This window comes from Vipera ursinii (assembly GCF_947247035.1).
Source record: "Vipera ursinii genome assembly, chromosome: 2".
NCBI classification, from domain to species: domain Eukaryota; kingdom Metazoa; phylum Chordata; class Lepidosauria; order Squamata; family Viperidae; genus Vipera; species Vipera ursinii.
Genome location: NC_139513.1, coordinates 247,551,148 through 247,576,883, shown reverse-complemented (window position 1 = coordinate 247,576,883; position 25,736 = coordinate 247,551,148). Strand labels below are relative to the sequence as shown.

Sequence of the window (25,736 nt, the reverse complement as noted above, 5' to 3'; positions counted from 1 at the left end):
TTACAACACAGTATGCTTTGGAATTTCCACCACCACGAACCCCCCCCCTTCCAGCTTTATTTCCTTTGTCAAGCCATACTTGAATCACAGCCTAGTGGACATGCAATACTGCTTTCCTAACCATATCTGTTTAAAGCATTATAACTGTTGCTCTTCAGGTGAGCTGAATAACAACTTCCAAAATTCTCAGCCAGCACTGAAAAGAATAAGGATGATTTATAAAACGAAATTATTTTGCAAATTCTCAAGTTGCTTTAAGTACATTGTCATACATTTCATTTTAGCATCCAACAGTCAGAATAAACTCAATCATTATTATGGAAATGAGGAGGTTCCAGCGAAGGAGAATTTCCTTACAAATTACTGCCCCTCCTCTCATGGATTCTGCTCAGTTTATAGCTTCACTGAAGGATGCTTGACTGATCATGGACTTTTTAAATGAAAACTGTGCCTGCCTTTGTGGCATCAGTGAGGTTCTGAATACAGCAACTGTTTACTTTATTGAATTAATGAAATCTTGCTTATATGAATTCTTAGCATTTGCAAGGTCTGCTTGTTTGTGCACTATGCTCCTATGGATTTTACAATAAGATTATCAATGCAAGATATGATTAAAGGTTTAATGAGCCAGTTTGTTGCAGAGCCCAATGCTCATTAGAGCTGAGAGGGAGGGAGTGGCTCAAGGTCACTCAGCTGGCCTCTGCCTATGGGAGGACTAAAACCTGGGCCCTCCTACTCCTAGCCTAGTATATTTTAAAATACATTAAGAAAACAGGAAAGAACCATGGTGGCACAGTGGTTACAATGCACTATTGCAGGAGTTTGATCCTGACCGGCTCAAGGTTGACTCAGCCTTCTATCCTTCCAAGGTTGGTAAAATGAGGACCCAGATTGTTGGGGGCAATATGCTGACTCTGTAAACCGCTTAGAGAGGGCTGTAAAGTACTGTGAAGCAGTACATATGTCTAAGCACTAAGTGGTATTGCTATCCTGGTAAATCAAGGCCAGGTCCATCTTAGTCTAACATATTTTTTTTTGACAGTGGCCAACCAGATCCCTCTGGGATGCATGGAAGCAGACAATAGTGACATACACTTTTATTACCATTGTTCACTCCAAGATGTTTTGAGGTATGCTACTTCTAGTTTGCCTGCCTTTATTGAGTATATCCATTTAACACTAACAAAGTTAGTGTCCATATGACAATAAATTCCACTGGCTATTTTATGTTCTAGAACAGCCTTTGGCAATCTGGTGTTTAAACAATTGAAATTATATTTCCCATCATTCCACCATAATTATGATGACTGGAATTAATGAACATTTGCTATGCAGAAATTCTGGAAAATTCAGATTTGCTATGCCTACCTAAGAATAAGTTGCTGAAATAATTCTAAATAAACTAAAAGGAATATGACGTGAAAAATTGATAAAGTTATTCCAGTTTGAAAAAAGTTTGAAAAAATGTGGTTATTTAAATAGTATACCATAAGCTAAGCAAATTAAAATTATTTTGTTTTGTGGAGGACTAGGAAGACAAATATAAAAGTGAGAAAATGAAAATGTTAACACTAATGGAATAAATCAAATTTTCAAGCTGAAAACCTGGCAGGCTGAAAATCCAGATTAATGAATGGATTTGACACGATCATTACTTATACCCAGCATCCTTGAAAGAGGTTATTGTATTCAGGACTTTATTAACTGCAAATGTAGAAGGGGGTCTTTTTTGGATTCTGTTAAGTAATATCATGATGCTTCAAAAGGTTTTTTTTCTTCAGTTGAATAGCCAGAATTTACCAGCCTTATTTTGTCACTGAAACGAATAAAGTCTAAAAGTGGTAGATCAATGCCTCACAACCATTTCTAATAAAACGTATAGCAGGACTTCATAATTTGGGGTGGGGACTGCATTTGGCCTTTAAACAGTATACTGGAAGCCACATTCTAACAAGTGAATTGAGCCAAAGATATGGTAATTTTAATCCAATAATTAAACACTGTTAATCTTGTTATTTTCTGTATATATAATTCTTTTATCATATTGGAAATTGCCATTCATTGACTAATTTTAGAATGTCCTTTATAGCATGCCTAATGCTTTCATGATTGTGACATCTTTGATATATAATTAGAAAATATATAATTTTCTTATATATATCTAGTTTACCTCCAATTCTACTGCTACTGCATCTTTAATAGCCAGCAGAATTATATATAATTGCTTGAATGAGGGATTATTGCTTATTATTTGTACAGTTATCACAGAAGTTTATTTTTGGATATCACTGGATATGAAGAATACTTCTACAGTAAGTCCAATAATGTTTCTCATTCATTTACCACTATGTTTATGATTTTAATAGTTTTTGCATTTCCAATACCCACTTATGTTTGCTACCTCAGGTGCAACAGCTTATTCTCCATTTCTATTTGGGTATACTTAGGATAAATATTTGCTAATAATTTTGACACTTATGTTTTAAATTAATTAAACATTAATGACATTTTTAAAATGTTATTTCTAAACATTACTATAATGTTGTATAAAATTTTACCTAAGCCTATCTAAACAATGCCATTTTATCCTAAAAACAATGTAGGAACCTAAATTAAACTAGTCCAAAATTATTCAGCAATTATAAAATGGAATATATGAATGGAAGCTTATAATACTACATTATTTTTATTTAACTATAAGACATATATTAAATGCATTCAGAAAATATCCCCTAGAAAGTTTTTAAAAATGTTCTGCATGTGTTTTTTCCTAACAGTTGAATTTCAGGACCTGTGTATTATTGAAATTTGTGTAGATCTTCTATCTAAACAATTTTTTGTTGCTAAAACAAGTAGTTATATATTTATAGAAGCATTTTATAGGTGCTCTTAGCATTTTGTAATTAGATGCAATCTTTTTGTATGTACACTTAATAAGTAAGCGTGAATAGAGCAATTGATGAAAGAGAATTACAAATAAAATAGGCCATTAACTTAGCTAGGTCAGAAAGATCCTGACATTTCAAAAACTAGAATCTTTCCAACTGACTCTGGAAGAACTGTAATATATACATTTAAATTGCTTTGGAAACATTTTTAACTGCACTGCGTTGCTCTTTGCCTTCTTCCAAGCAATTTGAAATGTTAATTCATGGATAATGTTTAAGATTTGAGAGAAATGATTTCTAGGTAACAGTAACTGGATAGTAAACAGCTTATTCACTGTTTTCTCCCACACAGAAACAAGCAGTGCTATATATTTTAGGATCCTAAATTGAATATTAATGACAGGTCTTATTAGAGGAGTCTCTCCCATAACAATATGATGGGACATAACTTACAGAAACCTATACCAGAGCAGACATCACCAAGATCAACAAGTACTGAGCTTGGTATTGGCGTTCTGGACATCTGGTGAGAAGTGGACCACATGACTCAGGAATGGTGCTTGAAAACCAGGATCAGCAACTGCAGGACTATTGGGAAAAAAAAGTTCACGCATTGAAAATATACAAAGACTGGAAACAAAGAAATAATGATTTGCTATTACAAATCAAATCCAGTAAGAAGTGGATACCTAAAAAGAATGCACCAATTGAAAATTGGTTAACATCTGGCAAAATCTGCCTGATAATGAAAGATGTAAGAAGAGGCAACACCAGGCAACTACAGAACAGTTACCTGCTTACCAACAACTTTCAAATTGCTGATTTGGTAGCTGATGCAGCTTCTAGTTGAAAACAAGCTCTTTCCATCCAAGCAGAAACAAAGCCACTCTTTCAGGAGACAAACAAAAGATCAGCTCCTAACTGAAAAGTTTGGATTTTGATTTTGGAAAACTATAAGGGAAGGAAGGAAGAACAACTCGAATTTAATTTGGATTGATTACGAGAAGGACTCCCGGCCATATAATTAGATAATAAAGTGCTCAGAAATAATAAAAGACAGTTGAAACATCAGAAATTTTGTGAAAAGATAGATCACAATGGAAGACACAGTTGATGATCCATGGTGACAGATTGGAAGAGATTAATATCAAGAGAGAATCTTTCAAGGAGACTCACTGTCACCACTATTGTTTGTCATTGTATTGATTCTTCTATCAACAATACTAAATAAATCACACAGTGGCTATCAAACATCAAAAACACTTGCTAGGCTATCCCCATCTGCTTTATATGAATGTGACTTGAAGCTGTATGGAAAAATACCAGCTGTGAAAGTGAAAATTGAATGAATCAAGATGGCCTTTGGAAATAACATCAAGAGTCTGGATGAAGAAGATCACTGCAACTTCCTGGGTATCCTTCAAGCTGACATCAAGCATACTGAAGTCAAGAAGAAGGTTAGTAATGAATACATGAGAAGAATGAAGATGATCTTAAAGTCCAAGCTCAGTGATGGAAATATCATCAAGGCGATTAATGCCTGAATAATTTGTCACTGGATACACAACTGGTATAGTGGACTGAACACAAGCAGAACTAAAAGCCCAGGATAGAAAGACCAGAAAAATAATGATACTAAATCATGCCCTTCATTCGTGCAGCAACTTTGGCAGACTTTATTTACCAAGGAGCATAAGTGGGTATGGAATGTTGCAAGTATATCAGATAGATGAAGAAGAAAAAAAGGACATTGGAAGAATATCCAAAGGGCAGTGAAGAAGATGCACTGAAGCCAGTAAACCATTAAGACATACTAAATACCATGAGACCAAACTGGCCTTTAAGAAAGACCAAATGAAGAGTAGAAAAGAGACCTGGCCAGTATAACAAACAAACAAATAATAAAACTAGTAGGCAAAGCAGATAACAAGACCTGGCAATGACTAAGAGCAGAAAAATTGTTGAAAGAGATAGAAGGGCTGATTCTGGCTGCACAAGACCAAGCCTTAAAGACAAATGAATATGAAACCAAAATTGAGAAGACAGCAACAGACAGCAAATGCTGTCTCTACAAAGAGGCTGAAGATATAGTGGAGACCTATTCAGCTGCTGCAAGAAGATTGCAGACTTATTTCAAATAACAGTATGACAAAGTAGCAACAATGATGCATTGAATTTCTACAAGAAATATCTCTACAAGCAAGAACTGATGGGACCACCAAACAGAGTAATAGAAAAAGAAGCCAAAGTGCTTTGAAACATTAGAATTCAAAAAGCCAAGCATCTGTTACATCCCAGACTTAACAACTGTTAATAAGAAATACCTAGAAGAATTGATAGTATACACTGCAATACCTAGAAACAGCAGAATAAAAGAGAAAAAACTAGAGAAAATCACAAAATATAAAGACTGGCAAATAGAACTCAGACTGTGGCGAAAGAAAGCAAAGATAGTACCCGAACTAATAGGCACTGTGGGTGCAGTTCCAAAACACTGTAGCATCATTTGAACATTAGCATTGATGAAATTACTATCGATTGCAAAAGGTGTCTTTATGTGGAACGTCTTAAGTCTGTGATGATACCTTTAACACTATCAAACAGCAATATCAGCCTATCCAAGGTCTTTGGGAAGGACTCAACAGGTGGATAAAAATGCCAAATCTAGTCTAAACATCTGGCTGACTGTGTGGCCAATAATAATAATAATAAAGTTATAAATGTATAATACTACCCATTCCCAGGTACCCTAGGTGGTTAAACTGTCTGGACCAAGCATCCCAGGAGAAATTGTTGGTGTTCTGGAATGTACATAGTGCTGAGACTCATAAGCATGAGGCTCACAGTGACAGAATAGTCTGACAGAATAGGCCCTTGGTTGGAAATCATGCTCATTTCTAGCTTTTGGGATATTATTGAAAACCAAATTGTTCTGGAAATATATTGAAATATAATAAAGCACCTAAGAGGAACTAAAGTGTGCTTATTTTTTGTGATAGCAGCTCTAATTTTAAAAGTCATTTTAATTTTGCCATGTCCACAGATACATGTCTGCCATATTTGCAGATTTTTTTTTAGAAGCCTCTTTGGATATGCATAATTACCTATGTGATCCTTTGCCTTAGGCCTATCTGTAAAGTTCCACATTTCCCATTGTTTTTCTTCATATCAGTTACTAATATAAACTATATGTAATATTACAAAACAGGAAACCATGTAGCAGCTTTAATCTCTTTTCTCTTATTACTTATTATCTGGAAGCTGAGTATATCATAATAATATTTAGTTTTATAAATAAACACATATCTAAAATGGCATCGTGCCCTACTTTCTATTGAAAATTGCTATGTGATGCTGGAAGCGACCAAAATAAAACCCCCTAATATCTACTACAGGGGTGTCAAACTCAATTTCATTGAGGGCCGCATCAGCATTGCGGTTGCCCTCAGGGGGCCGGGTGAGTATGGCCAGGGTGGGCGTGGCCTACTGGCTGGGCGTGGCTAGAGTGCGTATGGCCTACTGGGTGGGTGTGGCCAGCTCTACATCGTTCACATCAAGGGTGCCTATGGGGGCCTGGGCAGGAGTGGGACAGATCTGAGGGTCTCTGGCGGAAGGAGGGTCTCTGGGCCAGGGCCAAGGCAGTGGGGGCCGTTCCCTCACTGTTTCCAGGATGGCTTCAGGGGCCACATGAAACCACTTCGCGGGCCGGATCTGGCCCCCGGGCCTTGTGTTTGACATGTCTGATCTACTAGATTATGGAATCTGATTTATTGAAACAATGGTTCACATTTAGCCACAACATCACATGATCGTTCAGTGAGTTTTATAATAATAAACTATGAGATTTAAATTGATAAATCAGTACTAAAATGAGGGAAACTATAATGAACCATGCAGCTTCAAATCATAATTTGCCTATTCACTTGGAAACTCAAACTTACTGCCTAATCTAACTAAACATATCGTGCTCATTGTTTTCCCTTCAAAATCACATATTCCATGTTTAAAAAGAAAACGTTGACACTTCAGTATTTAATATCATTTAAAATATCAAAAATTTAAAACTATTTTAAGTTTAATAAATCACACAGAGGGTTTCAACAAGTTTAAATGTTGACTGTATTTTCAATACTACTAAAACTCCCTTTGTCATGACTTTTAACTGGGCAAATGGTGCATTATAGGACAACCATTTTTGAACCAGGTTGCTTCAAATGGGCTAACAAACAGAATGTGTCCAAGTTCTGGGAATGACACCCAGAGGAATGAAATTTGGCGGAGTTGTGGCTGTTTCAGTGCTACTGGCTACTGCTGCACTGCTGCTGCAGTCATGTGATCTTCATTTTAAACATACTGTGATAATTTCTCAGCCAGTCTCACAATTCCTTCCTCCTTCCCCGACCCAGCAGCTGCCACTTATCTGCTTTCAGGGTGGGGCAGGGTAGGGCAAAAGGTTTTTAATACTCGCTGCTAGATTCCCATAAGGAGAAATTAAGAGGAAAGCTAGCAGGAAGTCAGTCCAGTTCCCACTCTGTGTTTTTTTTTGCCCACCCTAGGTCATTTGTTTCTCTTTTAAGAGAACATCTCTGAAACAATGATCCAAAGAGCATGGGTTGTCCAGATTAATTTTCAAAAGTGCTTCCAGGTTTTAAAGGAGGCATAGTACAGGGAACATCCAAAAAGTCCCAAATCTCCTCTGACTGTTTATCAGGTTGCTAGCCACTCTACCCTAACAACTAATTGGAGCATTTAAAGCACTAACTGAATGAATAAGTTGGTTTCTAAGCTACAGAAAGAAACACAATTTAAAATGGGGCATCATTACCTCTAGTGCATCCTATCTGATGTCATTTATGTCCTGTGACCTGCATTCCACCAAACTCACTATTTATTCTATATATCCAGGGGGAAAAAGTAAGGGAAAAAAATTACATACCATAATCTGTGATCTTACATGATACCAAATAAAGTTCTTTCAAATTCTGTCCTTCTTTAGCAATGACCTCCACACATCTGCAATACATACAAACAACATTTGTATAGTTTTTATAAGACTGAAAATCCAGTGGCTACTAGACTTTCGAATGTCATCGACTGACGGATGAAATTAGAACTTCAGCTTAATGTGAATACATTCTAATATATTTCAAAATATATAACTTCTCCATTTTTCAGTCTGAATTCAAAAAAGTTAACATATTTTAAAATATTCAATAAAATGTTTTCTATCTCATTTTATTTTTAATTACAAGATATAAAATAAATTATTCCAAACTGGCAAAAAATGTTTAATAATATCTTGCTATCTGCACTTCAAATTTTTAAAAATTGACCCTCAGAATTGTTTTCATTTTGAAATACTATTATATTTTAATTTAATAAGATTATCGTGCAGTAGCTACCACTGTAAATTTGGATACTCTATTTTTTCTGTATTCCTGAGTCAGTTTTACTGATGTCAGTAAACAATAAGGCTGAAATATGTTTACTTGCAGAAGAATAAATTAATTGGGGAAAAAATGGTTTTAATTCTTTTGTTGATTACTAAGTCTGAATTTTACATTATTTTGTTCAAATATATGAGAGAAATAAACAAAACTATACATTTAAATAATTTTACCATTTTCTTTTCTTTTATTGGTTTACAATCCAAAACAGGCAACAATTTTCATTAATTAGTGTCTTCTATGTTTGTCTCTATATTTATTATCCCAAAAATCATACCAATGACACAGAATTGTTTTTCTATTATTAAATGGATATAGGTAGAGGAATAGACCAAATTATATTAGCTACTCTAAGAGCTTCATAAAAATTTGAGACTGAAACATGTACCATTCAATGTAAAGAGAACAAATTACCAATACTATATATACTGTGAACCACACTGCTTTTTACCTGTACTTTACTTCTAACCTTACTGACGTCAACTGCTATCTAGTCATTGTATTAAAGTAAGGCATATAAACAACAAGTCTTAAAAAAATGAAAGCAGGGAATAGTTATGTATTGTCACAAAATATTCTCAATGCTCAATATATTTTAATGTTAAGCATACTGAAATATCTTAAAATGTATGGCTTTTTGGTATGTGTGCAAAATTTAAATGCTAAATATGTATTTAAAAATAATTTAAAAGGGATCAATTTTTCATTACAATTTGTCCATTATTCTGAGAAGTCTTCCAAATGCTTAGTATTTACCTATTGGATAAAATATATGTTAATGAAACTGTAAAATACATAATATCAAATTGCGTCTAAAGAAATTTGAATTATGGGAAATAATTGTCTATTCTATATGCATACATGGTTTTTACATTTTGGACTATCTTGCAAAAGCCTGGAACATGGCATTAGTGACAACTGAAAAGAACTAATGAGGAAATATGACTACACAGCTTGCAAGAAAAGTGGTCCTTGGAGACCTTGTTACTGTTTGTGATGCATTTCAGCTAATAAAAGCTCCCAGACTTTGGTTCAGAATATTTCACTTTTTTAAAAAAGGAGTTTCAATCACCTTAGTATGAAAGGAAATGACACAATTAGAAACAGAACCTGATGAGACTTCGAATGACTAGCTGAAAACAGTCCTGTTCACTGTTACTTTTACAGCAACTATATTTTTCTAAGGTGAAAAAACTTTCATTTAAGATATAAACAAAAAAAAACATGAAGATTAACTGGAAAAACTCTAAAAATGCTTTATGTCCCAACGCAAGAAAACGTATATATTTTGAGCAGAATGTATGTACATATCACACCTCATCATAGTATTTTCTTTGATGATCTGTAATCATTCACTGGTAATTTACAATTACTAATTATTACTGTTTCTTTTTAATTGAATGAAGTTGACCCAAAGGTGATTTTTCAAGAGGCAACTGGACTTTATTTTTCCTTGAAGACATTTCATTTCTCATTCAAAAAGCTTCTTCAGTTCTGGTTGAATGGTGGAGAATGGAAAGATTTATATTCCTTGCAGTCATCTGGTCATTAGCCCTCATTCTGAGAGTTGTTGAGGCCACTTGGAGGTTTATCTATGCCTTCAGGGTCACCTGAATGTGCAGTGTGTGTGAATCTTGGAACTGCTAATAGGACTGTGTTGTAAACAGGAGAAACAGTAGGTGGTGTTGTATCCCTCCCGAGAGAGAGAGAGAGAGAGAGAGAGAGAGAGAGAGAGAGAGAGAGAGAGAGAGAGAGAGAGAGAGAGAGCTGTTCAAATGTAATGTAGATGGCTTCTTTGATCCCTCTTTCAAACCAGCAGTCCTGTCTGTCCAGAATGTGGTCTTTGTCGTTCAAATGCAGATAGACTGCTGAATATTGTCCAGATGGGTTTCTACTCCTATGTTGTGCCATGTGTTTGTGAAGCGATTGTTTTGTATAGATCTATACATATCACATTGTTCAGTTTGTGTCTGGTTGTTTTATTCTTGGGTCGGACAAGCTTCTTCCTTAGTGTATTTTGGGGTTTAAAGTGTGTATGTATGTAGCTTCTTAGATGAGAAGCAAAACATCTTCAAGGAAAAACAAAATCCAGCTGCCTCTTGAAAAAGCACCTTTGGGATAACCATGGCCTGGATCACTGTGAATATCCACAGACATCTGAATGACGTTGGATTTTATATTACTTCTCCCCATATTTCATTTTCTATCTACATGTTGGAATATTTATAATTTTATCATTCATCATTCTATAGTTTTAAATAATTGATATATGGAAGTTTTTACTATATTTTATTATTGTTTACATTTAAGATGTTACCGTTTTTATTTATGCATCTCTATAAATTCTGGTATTTTCTATTCCACCAGCTGTTAATATTCTTGTGTCTAGTCTAGTGAATATCCTCTTTACAACTAGATCAGGGGTGTCAAACTGCTGGCCCGCAGGCCGGAGCATCACAGAGAAACCACGCCCATCCCATTGCCGGCAATGGGAAAAAGTTCCGATATGTCACGTGACGTCACGTGACATCGCGAGTTTGACATGCCTGAACTAGATTATTTCCACTCTCCTAAACTGTTCCTCAGTTATCTACCTTTCTAGTCAAACCTCATTTTTTTATATTTACTGCTTTCTTACTCCTTTCTTTTTGATATTTTTTCCTTCCTAATTCAGGCACCCTATTTTTCCTACATCTATTCCTGCTATATTTTGATACCTTACTTCAATAATTCCATTCCCATGATTAACAGAGATAAACTTAAAAGAAATACCATTAGAATATTTTAAAAATATTTTTATTCAATAAATACCAGCTGTTATAGAGCCATTTGTTGTGGCCTTTAATCAGAGCAATAAAGGACACCATTGATGCCTGCCTTTGCCTAGGTGACCTGGGTCATAACAGTAACTGACTCGCCTCCGCTGTCTTGCGCTGGCCAACTTGCTATAGCCATCTAACCATAGGACAAGTCAAGTCGGGGGAGTCGACTGGAGCAAGTCAGTCACAGCGAGTTGTCCCATTCCAAGTGCTATGAGCTTTATTCAGCAGTTAGGGTTTCAGATAGAGTCAGGACCTTGTATTTTTCAGTAGATACGTATGTGTAAGTAGATAAAGACTTATCTACTTATCTCTAAAAACTATCTTTCTGTAGTTCCATCAGCAAACTTCTCTCCATATGTGCAGGCACATGTGAATGAAAGGTTTGACATCTGTTGTTGAAATTACAAAAAGAAAACTTAAACTTATAGTACAACTCAATATATCATTAGCAAAAGTAAATCATTCATAGGAAAATGTGTTTAAGACTCCTCAATCAATCAAGCAAGTATAAATATGCTGATCCAGCTTCTAGTTCTATACACTGAATTTGGAATACTGAGATAATCATAATGTGACATTTGACACCTACCTCGGGGAGAAACAACTTTATGTTTTAGATTCAAATTGTTTGAGAAACATTTTCCCTTAAGGATTCCTAAACCATCTCCCCCATGGCTATATTTTAATTTCTGTGCTGCTATGCTGTTAGTTGCGACAAAAAGCAGCAAATATTTGCCATAATGTATCAGTAAAAAGAAGGCAAAACTAACATTCTCAGTCAATTTGAGGATATTTATTTTCAAGGCCTGTCAATATGTCTAGCTTACAGTAAACAAGTTTCAAATTGATCTCAGGTAGGTCACACAGGATTAATCTACTTTGAGTTGTGGCAATAGCCTCTTTCTAGCTGTAACAATATCACTGTTCCAGTCAAACTGAAAAAAAAGTATTCTGTGGCTTCCTTGTAGCAGTCTCCAAAGACAAATAAACTTTAAAAACCCAAAATATTTCCTTAAATCTTACTGAAATTCAAGCTAAAGAATCAGTATCACATCTTAATAGGTTCCACTCTAGCAAGTTAATTGAGTAGCTTTGGTGTTTTACCTGTTTTATTTATGAAGGCCTCATTGGAATAACAGGGTATCAAGAAATCAAGAACTGTTGATCTTTCATGTGTGAAAAATGGTCAAAATAAAAATCATGCAACAAAAACAAAAACTATTTTGAAAAAATAGAGATTCACTTGGCTAAAGGAATGTAATGTAATACATATATATTGTTCACTTCAGCATTAATGTCCCCTAGAGTATGAAGCCAATTAACAAGCAATATAGGGCTGCAGACATTTAAAAATAAATTTCTGCATTATACAGCATTTTCTCTTGTTGTGTATGAGAATCACACATTCAATTTGCTTTGAATATCTTTGAAATCTAGTGACTGAGGATGTGTTCCGATTACATGCCCCAGTATTTATAAAGTTGTGATCAGCAAGGATGATAAATCACATTCACAAATAATTAGGAAGTGAATGCTTACTTTCCAATATTGCTGCTCATGCTGTTATGCAGTGCTTCATATTGTACAGAAAGAGCTGCAAGCCTGCAGTTTGAATACAATTTGTTTAAATGTTTTTCATGATGACCCAATTTATACCTGAATGTCTTTGAAATAAGCACAACAGCTAGATATCTTGCAAAGGAGAATATGTTAATCCATATACTTGGAAGGAAACCACGCTCTTCTATTAGCAGCAATACATGTGGTAACACCTCTAAACTATAGAAATCTGACTGCAAGAATATAAGCATCCCTTTCCCCAAATCTCCAGTATAACTACCAGAATCCTACAAAAAGTTAACACTGATTTGGAATGCTTATTGTAAGAACTAGAAAAAATATGAAATGAGGAATAATAAAGGTTTGCTTTAAAGTTTCTCCCTCCACCTAACCTTAGGATCACTAGGAAGTTATGCACAGCCTACACCCTACACCCCACTCCAAAATTAGGCATAATTGGGAGGCTTAAGGGAGTGAGACAGAATGATGAAGGATGGAAGAAAATGACACACAGTATGTGCAAATACCTCTTCCTCCTGCGGAAGCAGGGGGATTATCACTTGATATAGGTAAGTTGAACCAGACCCCAGTGCTAACCAGGATAAATGGAAGAAGTGATGCTGACTCTGACTAGAATGCAGCCAATTCAGAGTGATGTGTCAGAATTTTCTGTGTGTTGCTTATTTGTTTAGTGAATAACCTTCTATTGAGTATTCTGAGTGGCTACCATGCATAAAGAGAAATAGAGCAATCCAATCTTTTACGTTTCCAGTATCTGACTTACAGTAGCCATACTATCTTCTTCTATTCAGCAATAATAATTAATTTTAAAGCATCCCCAAATTATTTTTCTTTCAGGGGGAGTGTGAACCAAACAAGCGGCAATTCCCCAGTTTTGACTAGGAACCTACAACGCCCCCATTTCATCTGAATCTTACATTATGCTCATTTTGTATAACACTTACATTCTATCCAATACTATAGCTGAACAGCATTTATAAACAAACTTCAGTACAAGCCTACTCACCATAACATTCAGTGAAAGGAAAGCATTTTTAATTTGTAAAAAATAAAACTAGTGCAGTACAAATCCAGTGTGGGCGTAAGAAATGAAGTTGGGAGCTCAGCTCAATAGCTAAAACACTTGAAGATGTAAATTGTATCCATCTGAGAGATCCAGGCTTAACCTAGGCAGCATTATCTAAACAGAATCCCTTCAATTTCTCATTAGTTTCTTTATATTCAACTTCAGTAAGGAATAATCCTTTGGGAGACAAGTATCTTCTATACCCATCTTAACATTAATAAAATACAATATTTGATTATGAGTTCTGGTGTAATTGATAAAAAAAGGATCAAGTTAATTAAATTTGCCTCCATTTTATTATTATTAAAATATTCATACTGTTTTTAACAAACAATTCATCATGAGCATATCCCCAAAGTTAACAAATAGCTGTTTTTACAAATGTTGCAGTTAAAAATACACTTGATACTCCAATGTAAAATAAGTATTTTGTTAGTGCTCTTTGGCCTTATATATTAAACACAAAGTAACTTTTAAAAGGTTTATATAGAGATTTTATACTTCATAGTTCAGACTGATAATGTCCAAAGACAGGATGTATATTCTCAAAACAATCTTTTTACAATTATTATTTATTCCAGTTACTTGTAACCACAAATTTATTTTTTTATTTTGTTTACAAAGTTGCTTTCTCTCCCATGTTACCAATGAAAACACTGACCTTCCTATGAGGTTAAGCTTTCTACTTTGTTTGAAACACCACAATCCCTTTTTTCTCAAAAGAAATGCTACATGTTCATGCCTCAAGCAAATAAAAAAATACACTATCATTTTGGTCCTTCATTAGTCAGATGATCTGGCAATAACAATGCTACTTGAATATGAACCCACATGAAGAACTATTTTCAAATATAACCTTGCCAGGAGGTATGTTATGTCTTGGCAGAAGGAAGCAAGCTTTATTTTTCTGTCTATTGGCTCAGTCTGCATGAAAAGCAGGTGCTGCAATAGGAAATGGGTAGAAGAGGTAACAACAATATGATATAATACTTCAAGGCCCAAGTGTTTTTGCAAACTGCAAACAATGAAAAACGTTTAAGCAATTAAATACCCTTTTGCAAAAAGTGACCATGGAGATTATAATCATTAATTAAAATCATGTAAATCATGTAAATAATGTTACAAAATAACATTTGCTTTTTATCTCAGACCTCAAAAGGCTTAATGGTAAAAGGGCTTAATCTCAGAAGAGTTGTTTTAATTAAAACTAAAAAACCAAAACTGTAGTATAATAAAGGTGAGAAAGCTTGCAATCCCATACATTTAACAAATACATGTGTGAATACTGAACTTCATTTTTCAAATGTATGTAATTGTACATTTTTCAAACTGTACTTATGCAATTTTTCAAACCATAAAAATGTGTGATTTCTTTCCCAAATATGGAGACAATTCTCAAAGTTAACATATCCTTTTTTTACAACTGAGACTATTTTTTCAGCATTCAGCCTCACTGATTTACTATGGAAAAATTAACTCAAAATACTCGAAGCTGTACAATTGTTACTGTTCAACTTCCTATACTTTAGAACAGACATGTCAAACACAAGGCCCGGGGGCCGGATCCGGCCCGCGAAGTGGTTTCATGTGGCCCACGAAGCCATCCTGGAAACAGTGAGGGAACGGCCCCCACTGCCTTAGCCCTGGCCCAGAGACCCTCCTCCTCCCAGAGACCCTCAGATCTGTCCCACTCCTGCCCAGGCCCCCATAGGCACCCTTGATGCCAACGATGTAGAGCTGGCCACGCCCACCCAGTAGGCCACACCCACCCAGGCCAAACCCACCCGGCCCCCTGAGGGCAACCACAATGTTGATGCGGCCCTCCATGAAATTGAGTTTGACACCCCTGCTTTAGAATGTTAGAGTGTAATTCCAATCTAGGACATTAATGGAAGTTTACTTCAGAGTACATGCCACAAGGGTTTTGTGGGTTCATTGTTATGATTCAAGGGTCATTATAGGAGGAGATCTGAATTAGATTATGGTGATAAAAATAAGTAATCTGATACCACTTTTTCAACCAACAAATTTTGATAAAAGGCATAAGCTGTAGCTCACTTCATCAAATGGCACACAAATCCCCAAAAATGAGTAAATATAGAACTGGGTTCTGGAAATCAGATATGTTTTCTGTGTCATGCTTTCTGCCTATGTTGATGCTGACTAAGGATGCCTTTGATCTTCAAGGATGCAGACAGCTTCACAATCAATGGACAAAAGAGTATACCCATAGTCTACATCTATGCATGAAATCAGCAAACCAAGAACACAGAGTCTTTTTTATGCTTTATGGTTTGATCTACTTGAGCAAACCCTTTTTTGGAATTCTTGATTCTGAATGCATTTTTAAAAAGCCAGAATATTATCAATTTCATTTGTGTGAAAAAGTGCTAGTGTTTACTGAATTCTACATTCCCAGGGAAATTGTAGATTTGAAAATGCAGACTATTGTTTTTGCTTGGTAATATTTGGTGTCCATACACACATTTTACTCAGGTACCATTTACTACAGTACAATTTGCTACATGGCAGATGCTTTAACTTGCTGATTTGTTGTTCTCACTCTTGTTTGTCCTGTTAATTCTTCAGGAATTCTTCTGAATGTGCACAACCTCTTTTGTTGATGTTCTGTGTTGCTGACTATTTAAAATGCATATACCAAGGTTGCCAGTCAGGGCTTTTTAAGTTTCCTGGATGGCTTTTAGTTAGCTAGTATTTGGGGGAGGGGGGGAAAGAAGGAAATCTGTTTTTGGTAAAACAACTAATAACAGACAAGCAAAACTAAATACTAAGGTAAATCTGTTGGTTTAACCTTCAGAGTAAGTACTGAAGTAAAGGTTGTTGCTGATTTTCTGTAAGGCAGCCCATATTAAGAAAATCCTTTCCATTTAGCTTTATGATTAATATGTTAAGGAAGCTCTTAAAGAAGAAAAAGCTGAATCCATCCATAGCAACAATATGATAGTTGATTGCCAAGAAAACAAAAGTGGTTTTCCACTACCTTTCATCAGAATATTTAAAAATATTTCTTCCTATTTTACAAAATATTTCCTTCAGAAAGCTGCAAATGTAAGGTTTACTCATAGGGGAACATTTAAGGGGAAAAAAAGAATGGAGTAATGAATTGACTAGATTTCTGAATGGTATGCTTGATGAATTGCCAGAGGAAAATAAGAAAATCAGAGAGAAGCTGAACAACTAAAATATGCTAAATCCTGTTATATGTTACATTAAAAAATAACTTCTGGAATAAAAAAGACATATATATATATATAATTTGCATTCCAACATTGCAACAACCAGGAAGGCTGCCAGTATATTATATACAGACAGTCCTTGATTTACAACCACAATTGGGACCAGAAATTCAAGTTGCCAAGCACGCAAATTTTGATAACATGACCATTCCAACGTACAAGGACTAGCTGTAAATTCTTTTTTTCATTGCCATTGTATCTTTGAACGATGGCTGAATGAATTGCTGTAAGTTGAGAACTACCTGTATATCTATCTCATTCTCATTTTAATAGCAAAGACAAACTGCAGACTGTCCCAGAATTTCCATGGTCCCAACTAACACTTTTAGTTCATCTTCTAAATTCTTCAAATTATTTGACAGAGAAATTCTAATTACAGCTGAGCAGTTCTACTTCAGACAGAAATAGTCCCATGGCAATTTTCTGGTAATACAGTCAATTGGAATCTAAGATAAGGCGATGTCCAAATAGAACTACAAAAACAGCAAGCATTGTCTGATGCTATCACTTCTAATTCTCATTTTAAAAGCTGAAAGCAATACACACTGTAGAAAAATCAAGGTAACATAGGTAAGATTGAATTTTGGTTTTGCTATGGATATTAGTTTCAAGAAACAACTAGGCTACTGTAGGTTCACTTGGATTCTGGAATCAGACATGTTAACAACCAATTTTGGTCATTCTGTGCACAATTAAAATTGGTAAGAGGTTGTATGATGGAAAGTTATCAAATATAACATAATCCGGGAAGCAAATTGGGAGAAGCTAAATTGTAACTTAACATATTTTGTTATTCTATTTTCCCTGCTTGAAGGGGAAAAAAAGAACTGCTATTATTCTTTTGATCTTTTGTTATAGCATATAGGAGAGGTGAAACAAGAGCCTGTGACTTTGTCAGGGATTGCCGATTGGTTTCCAATTTTCTTCAGTGTCTGATCCATTATTTAAATGTATGCAATAGCTCAGGAATTACTGTCAAGTCACAAATGCCTAACTGGAAAAAAAATGTGTACAGCAGTGAATTGACTAATGTTTTAGGATTTTTTCTGTATTTTATAGATTTTAAAAGAAGTTCCAGATTTCAAGTAAGCCCATAAAAGGGACAGCTGGATGTAATCTATCTGAGGGAAGGGGGGGAACAGAAGCACTACTGTAAATGGAGAAGACAATGGAAACATAGCTATATTACAAAACATGATTATTATTGTAAAATTCCTTTTTACAACTATAATGCTAACCGCCACTAGCTAAAAATTCCTTTCCTGCTTTCTGGTTATAGCAAAGCTAGTATGAGAATTTATTATTAAGCCTTTTGATGTGTGAACAGAGGAATGTTATCAAATAAAGAGAGAAGGGCTATGTCATCCTTATATCAAATACTTGTTTCAGGGCATTTTTAAAGGCGGAGGCATTCAAGGACCTCTTTAGAACTTTGTATGAAATGAAAGAATACTACAGTAAACAGACAAAGAAACTCAATGTGTGTATACAGACCTAATGTTAGCTAGCCAAGATTTAATTTCCAAAATGACACAGAGGCTGCTCACTGAACAATGCCTGTGTTTAGCTCGTCATACTGAGACAGTTCTTGGGCCAACTCACTTAAGTTTTTTGCAAGGCAACCATTCATTAGAACAGATGCCAATATTCTTCATTTTCTATAAAGTTTGAGACAGAGTTCATTCCACATAAGATGAATATTAGGCTTAATCAGTGGAGTTCAAGGAAAACCCGAAGTGATTTTTATGTGATTTTTCAACCTCTAACAGGGTGTGTTACTATAGAAATGTTTCCAGTTAATTCCACTTTATTTAAAGAAGGACATTTTTAATTAACTGGAATTATTGTTGTTCATGAAATTTTATTTTCATTAATTATTTTGGGATGATGAAATATTATAAAAATGAATTCAAAAGCCTTTTAGTCCCATTTTATATATTATCCTACATCCTATACTAAAGGAAAAATAATATTCTGTTTCACAGTTAAATGTGAAAAAAGAACAAAATAAAACATTACATAGAAAATGAAGTTAACTTCAAAATGTGTGCAAAATGTGCATATATAATAGCTAACAAGTTATTGATAGTAGCATGAAATTACTTTAACATGACACTAAAAAGAGATAATTGGAATACAGAAAAGAGGCAGTTATTTCCCACTGACAGTAAGTCATAATCTATGGTCCATTGAAAAATTGCATTTTTTTAGTATGCAACTTATCCATCATCCAGAAACGCACTGGATGATATTGATATCAGACTCAAACCAATAGTCATCATTTGACATGAACAAAAATCTCTAACAATCTTAGAATAAAAGCACTATTTTCTTAAACTGAAATATGAATTATAAGCAAGATACTTGATTACAATAATAATAATAATAATAATAATAATAATAATAATAATAATAATAATAATAATAATAATAATATAATTTTTATACCGCCCTTCTCCCAAAGGACTCAGGGCGGTGCTAAGACCTACTAAGAAAACGTTCTTGTTTCAGCAGTTCTTCCCAACAAACCTTAAACCTACTGTGGAAAAGAAAAAGCTATTGAAGAATAACTATGAGTAAAAGAAACATTAGTGGATCAAATGGATAAATGGATCTGTAATGCAGCTCCAAAGAAATATAATAAAAAAGCTTATTGTAAGGAAGATTTATAATGAAATTTAGCTTTATTTAAGCATCCATCAAAGTCAACTTAAACAAAGTAGCAATAAAATGTTTTGTATACTATAATGCAAATTGCTTTTTGAACTAACTATATATTAAAATATTAGGTATTTAGGTATTAAAATAAGTGCAATTCCAAATATTATTATGATTTAAGTAAATGAACTACACCTTACAGTTTCATATAATAATGACTATAAACTGCAGCAGCTCTGGATTGAGATCAAGGAAGTTTTAAGTGTTCATATTGTGATATCTACTTTGTCTTAAATTAAAACTTAAGAAATAGCCCTGAATTGTATTATACCCTGAGGGAATTGTAAATAACACATGTCTCATATCCTTGATAACCTATTATTGGAAGAGAACAAATAGAAAGGTGCAAATACAAAAGAGGGAAAAAAATAGGATTTTTTCTTTCTTGTATGCTCATTTTTGTATGATTATCTATAGGTAAATCTACAACAAATTTTCCTATCAATTTACAAAAAATACAAAAATTAAAACTAAGTATAAATAAAATAACTATAACCACTAGGAAAATTAGACCCTCTCTCTCCAAAACAAACAAAATTGGAAGAAGGTAATTTTGTTTAGTTCAGAATATAATATGCCACCACAACAAATGAACAGTCAGGAAATGCAAATGGCTGAAGATTTTGCCACTGAGAATGATTTACCTATTTTTAAAACTGAGAACTTCACTGAAGTACTGCATGGCCCCAGACACCTACCACGACCCGGATCACTTCCACAAAGCAGGAGAGAGAAGTATTTGACAAACTGGTAGTTGGTTTAGTCATGAAGATCTGAACAAACTACTCCCAGATAAGCAAGCCAGAAGATGCCTAGCATATTCTTTATAGCAGCACAATAGATGGCCTTAATTTATTTGATTTAAGAACTGCCCAATTCCAACTGATCCTGTGTATACAATAAAAGGAACAGCATAAAAACAGAATACAAACACTAGAATAAACATCAGGAATCCATGGCAGATCCAGTCAACCCTATCCACACATAATGTAGCAGTGATTCCAATCACTCTAATCTGAGGCCTGGGAATACAGCAAGTCCATAAGGCTTTCCAAAAAGCCACCAGGATAGAAGGTACATGGATATCGGGAGAATCTCATTTCAGAGGACAGGCATGGCAACAGAATAAGCATTATTCCAGATGACATTACTTCATTGTCATCCATTGCTCTGATGGAATAGGATGGCTCATGTGTTTAGAAAACTGAGCTGACAATCAGCAAGCCCATGTTCGAGCTGTGAGTGTTGCTGTGATGGGTGAGCTACCATCATTTGCTTCAACTCCTGCCCACTTAGCAATTTGAAAGTGAATGATCGCAAGTAGATAAATAGGTACCATTTCAGTGAGCAACTGATATGAAAGGGCATCCCCTAGGCAACAGTGATATCACCGTCTAATCCTTACAACCTGAAAGCAGCAACATTCATTGCCCTGTATCTATTAACATAATGTATGGTAGCCAATACCTGACCTGCTGGTTCATAGCTGTAAGTTGTAATAAATTTCAAAAGAAATATCCTATGAATGAAGTGTTAAAAGAAATGGCTTATTTATAAACAATATACCATATATTTAATTAATACAAATGTATTCATATGTTAGAAAAGTTTATTCTAGATCTACTATAACAGAAGTGGATTATATTGTTAATTTTATGGATTAGTGATTTCTGGAAAGAAGGGGTAAATGTAAATAGTTTGATGATACTTTTGGCCATTCATATAGGTAAATAGTTTGCCAATATCCCTTTAGTTTCTACAAGAGTGCCAATTTATGTGAGGATAACATTCTGATTCTCTTTATGTATTAATTATAACTTACATAGCTCCCTAAACAGCATTTAAAGTACAAGAAACTGAAAACAACATTATCTTTGCTGACAGTACAGAAATCTAGCTAACTGCTTTAGAAATTGGTTTCCTATTAACTATTTTAAATATTCTGTTCTCTACAGGCCTCAGGAAACTGTTTCAGCTTTCAAATACTGGACCATATGGAAGTGGTTTTATTCTCTTTTTTAATTATCCTAAGCTGGTATTTGTCACCAATTAAATACAGATAGAGGACAGGGAGAGATAGGAAATTACATTGTTTTCATTAAACATTTTTGCATAATTATTCATTTCTTCTATACAGATTCATTCTCATATATTTGTCTCCTGAATATATTTGTTTAGCACTTTCCCAAAATATAAGAAATAGAATAAATATTTATATAGGAAATATGTGGAATAACATTTGTGGTAACATTGTCACTTAAAATTCACTAAAAATCATCAATAAATAAGAAATAAAAACATACAATTAAGCAAAAACATAAGCACATATTACTGGGCACTAGTAGCCAAATCTCTTTTAAAAAGTAGTAGTGCAAAATCTTTTGCTAGTGCTAAATAATTTTTTTAGGGGAAAAATAAGAAAAAACTATTTCTCATGTCAAGGAATACATAAAAATAGGTAAGTGAAGCAGTGAAGTCATACCGATTTGTAATTGATACTGTATAGCTGCTAGATTTTATAACACATGAATTCCAAGAAGCACAGTAAAAGATAAATTGACATTGCTTTATTTCTCTACTATAGCACAAAACATTTGAAATGGAACAAGTCTGAACTAATACCAGTTTAATTGGGACAATTAGTTTACTGAAAATGAGATGGACATTTTCCCTATATATGCAATAATACCAAACCAATTAGAAAAATAACATTTTCAAATGTGTCACATATCATCATCATCTTAGCCATTTATCTACTGCAGGATGAAGGCCTCTTCCACATGTTTCCAATCAATACGGTCCTGAACTATCTTTTGCCAATTGGGCCCACCATACTTGTTGATGTCCATTGATCCATCTTGTTTCATGGATCAAGTGGGGTCCATTTTATGACTGCTTTGGTCCACCCGCCATCAGTTCTTTTTGCCATTTCAATTCTTTTATTCTCTTGATGATATTGTATACTTTTGTTCTCTAATCCATGTGCAGGTCTTCCTATCTTGTCTTGTGATGCCAAGCATGTAACCTTCCATAGCTCTTAGCTTTTGTATTGATTGTGAAGTTAGGATCCATGTTTCACTGGCTTATGTTAGAACAGGTAGCACATACTGATTAAAAACTTTTCTCTTCAGGCAAAGGGGGAAATTGTCCTGCCATTCACATTTAACATGCCATTTAATTTCCTTCATTGTATCACTTTCCACTGAGATCCATTGGCCAAGGTATATGTAATGGTCTACTAAATCTAGTTCTTCTCCAGATATATTTTTCTTTCTTTGGTGAATTTATTAAACCTATACATTAAACTATATTTTTGGTTTCAGACTTCATACCGCAGTTAATATAAAGTGCCAGGGAAAAGTATATCTATAGTGTGCACATGTATCGACATATATAAGATGGATGCAGTCCATCTTCTTGCCGTACCCCACTTGCTCTGCCCACCACTCACTCACTCACTGCCTGGTTCTCCCTCTGGCTGCCAGTGTGATCCATTGTCTTGCCACATGCTCTGCCCACCCACCCACTCGCCTACCACACACCCTGCACACTTTGTCCACTGCTTCCTTGTCCACATGGCTCTCCCCCCTGCTACCCACATAGTTCATCCTTTCACCACACGCTCTTCCCATCCACCTGCTGAACACACCCCTTGATCTGTCCGCTGCTCACCCACCCAGCTTCCATGGCAAGTTGTCCTTGCAATGAGTTGGCCATGTCAAGCTGTCCTGCGATGAATTGGTAGCAGTGAGCCAGTGATGATTAGTTGGTCGCAGCAAATTGTCAGGGACCCAAGGGAACATGAGTGCTTCTGATCTGGAGTAGGCAGCCAAAAGGTATGAAGGCGCCCATGCCAGTTACAAAGCTCCTTTGCCCTCCATGAATATGAATACACATATTGTTATACAATATTCTGATTTAGATTCAGGTATCTCTAAAAACTCTTCTTTGTTCCTATGAGTTTGTAGCTACAGATTTTAAAATTTAAAATTAAAGTATTTAGGCTCATACCCCATTCCTGGTCTAACACCCCAATATACCTGGTTATTCTTAGTAGCAAGCCGTAACATGGTATATATTCCAGTTTCCTTTCATAGTCCAATTATGTTTTGGACTTTTAACTCTATGTGGATTTTATCAAATAATGCTCATTACACTGTATTTTTCCAGCTTCTACTAGTTTCATTATTTTATTTAATTATATTATCCCACTAATGAAATAGTTGTTTCTTTTTATTCTAGAATCCTTATATTTGTTCTATATCATGGGTCTCCAACCATTGACAACCTTGGCAACTTTAAGACTTGTGGACCTCAGCTCCCAGAATTCTGCAGCCAGCATGGTGGTTGAAGTCCACAAGTCTTAAAGTTGCCAAGGTAGGAGATCCCTGTTCTAAATGGTCCCCAACATTATAATATATACCAGGCATGAAAGACATGGGAGGGTGATGAACACCTCAAGGAACTCTCTCTGGTGAAAGAACATTATGGAATATAATCTACTGTGGATTAGTTTATTTTGTGCTAATTCATATACTGCTGTCCTAAAGGACTTATTTTCAAATATTCATCTTCAGGACTTCATTTTGAACTAAAACCTAAATGTCAGTCAACAATTGGCCAGATTATAATAAATGCACAATCATTTAAATATATTTTATCTCAACATTGCTTATAAAGTACTAATAAAAATGGATAAAAATGAAATAGAAAGGTTATGTACTAATGCAGAGAAAATTTAACCATTTCAGAGACTTTGTTGAAATAACCCTAGTCTCCATCATTCAATATTTAATTTAGTCAAGCATTTCCAAAATTCAGTTGATTTATTGATAAAAGAGCCTCCAAGTAGTTCAACACTACCTATTGTGACTAATACTCATTTTCCTTATGCTAAAGCAGAACCATGATATAATCTGGTTTTTATATAGCATATTGCTTTTATACAGCTGCTAATGCAAAAATATTCAAAGTGATACCACTTAAGCAGAAATGTAGGGCCCAAATTTCTGAAAAAACATCACAAAGCCTATGAGAAATAAAGGCAAGAAAATATTATTCAAATATTCATGACAATCAATAAAACCAAGTAATTTCTCTCCTTATACCAATGTCTCACACAAAATTTTATAGCATGTATATAAAGAGTCAAAGAGATACCAATAAACCTGCTTGCCAATCCTTCACTTAATTATCAACAGGTTCACCATTAAATTTCACTGATTGATAGCTGATAGAGTTCACAATAGGAAAATAATACTTTATAACAAAGTCATGTTCTGGGTAAATATTTCAGCTAAGATTCTAGGAAATTCTAGGAAAATAAGTATGGATACATTTTACTGGAACTATAATTATACTCTTTAGTGAAGCAAATCAGTTACTACTCATGAATCTGTGTATACGGTATGTATATATTTACAATTCTAATACATACATGTAGTTCTCAACCCAATCCCTGAAAGAAGAAAGACCGCATGAATGTAATCTGATCAAATGCCTCTGCTACTCTCTTATTCCAAGCAGCAGCCAAGGCTTCAGTTGGACCGTGCAACAAACTACCCGGAACAATCACCAGCTCCCTCAGAAACCACCCAGGTTCATTCAGTCACTGGAGGCAGACAAGTACAATAGGTGTAGCCTCCCTGCAGTGGATAGTGGCATTAGAAAATCCCATGGAAATCATGTTCTAACATAATAAGGAAGACACCAAGAGCTCCTCCAATTTCAGATCATACAGCCACTATTCCAACTGAAATACCAGACCTGATGTACGAACATTATCCCATGTCAGGATCTTGGTGATCTGGGATATGTCCATGGGTGTCATGGTTACTATGAACTCCTGAGCCACCTCAAATCCCATTCTTAGAGAAGGCAAATTATAGTACTCTGGAACCACACATCTGGAAAACTCCACTGCCAACCCAGAATGGAGTCACGGAGTTCAAGCAAAG

The 25,736-nt window shown here is 34.9% G+C and overlaps 1 protein-coding gene across 1 annotated transcript in view; it reads right to left on the bottom strand.

Moving 5' to 3' along the window:
• Positions 1-25,736, bottom strand: part of FBXL17 (F-box and leucine rich repeat protein 17) — a 122,849-nt gene that overhangs the window by 42,659 nt on the left and 54,454 nt on the right. The window contains exon 7 of the mRNA XM_083355520.1: positions 7,825-7,901. Coding sequence (XP_083211646.1) covers positions 7,825-7,901 — 77 coding nt within the window. The remainder of the gene's footprint in view (positions 1-7,824; positions 7,902-25,736) is intronic.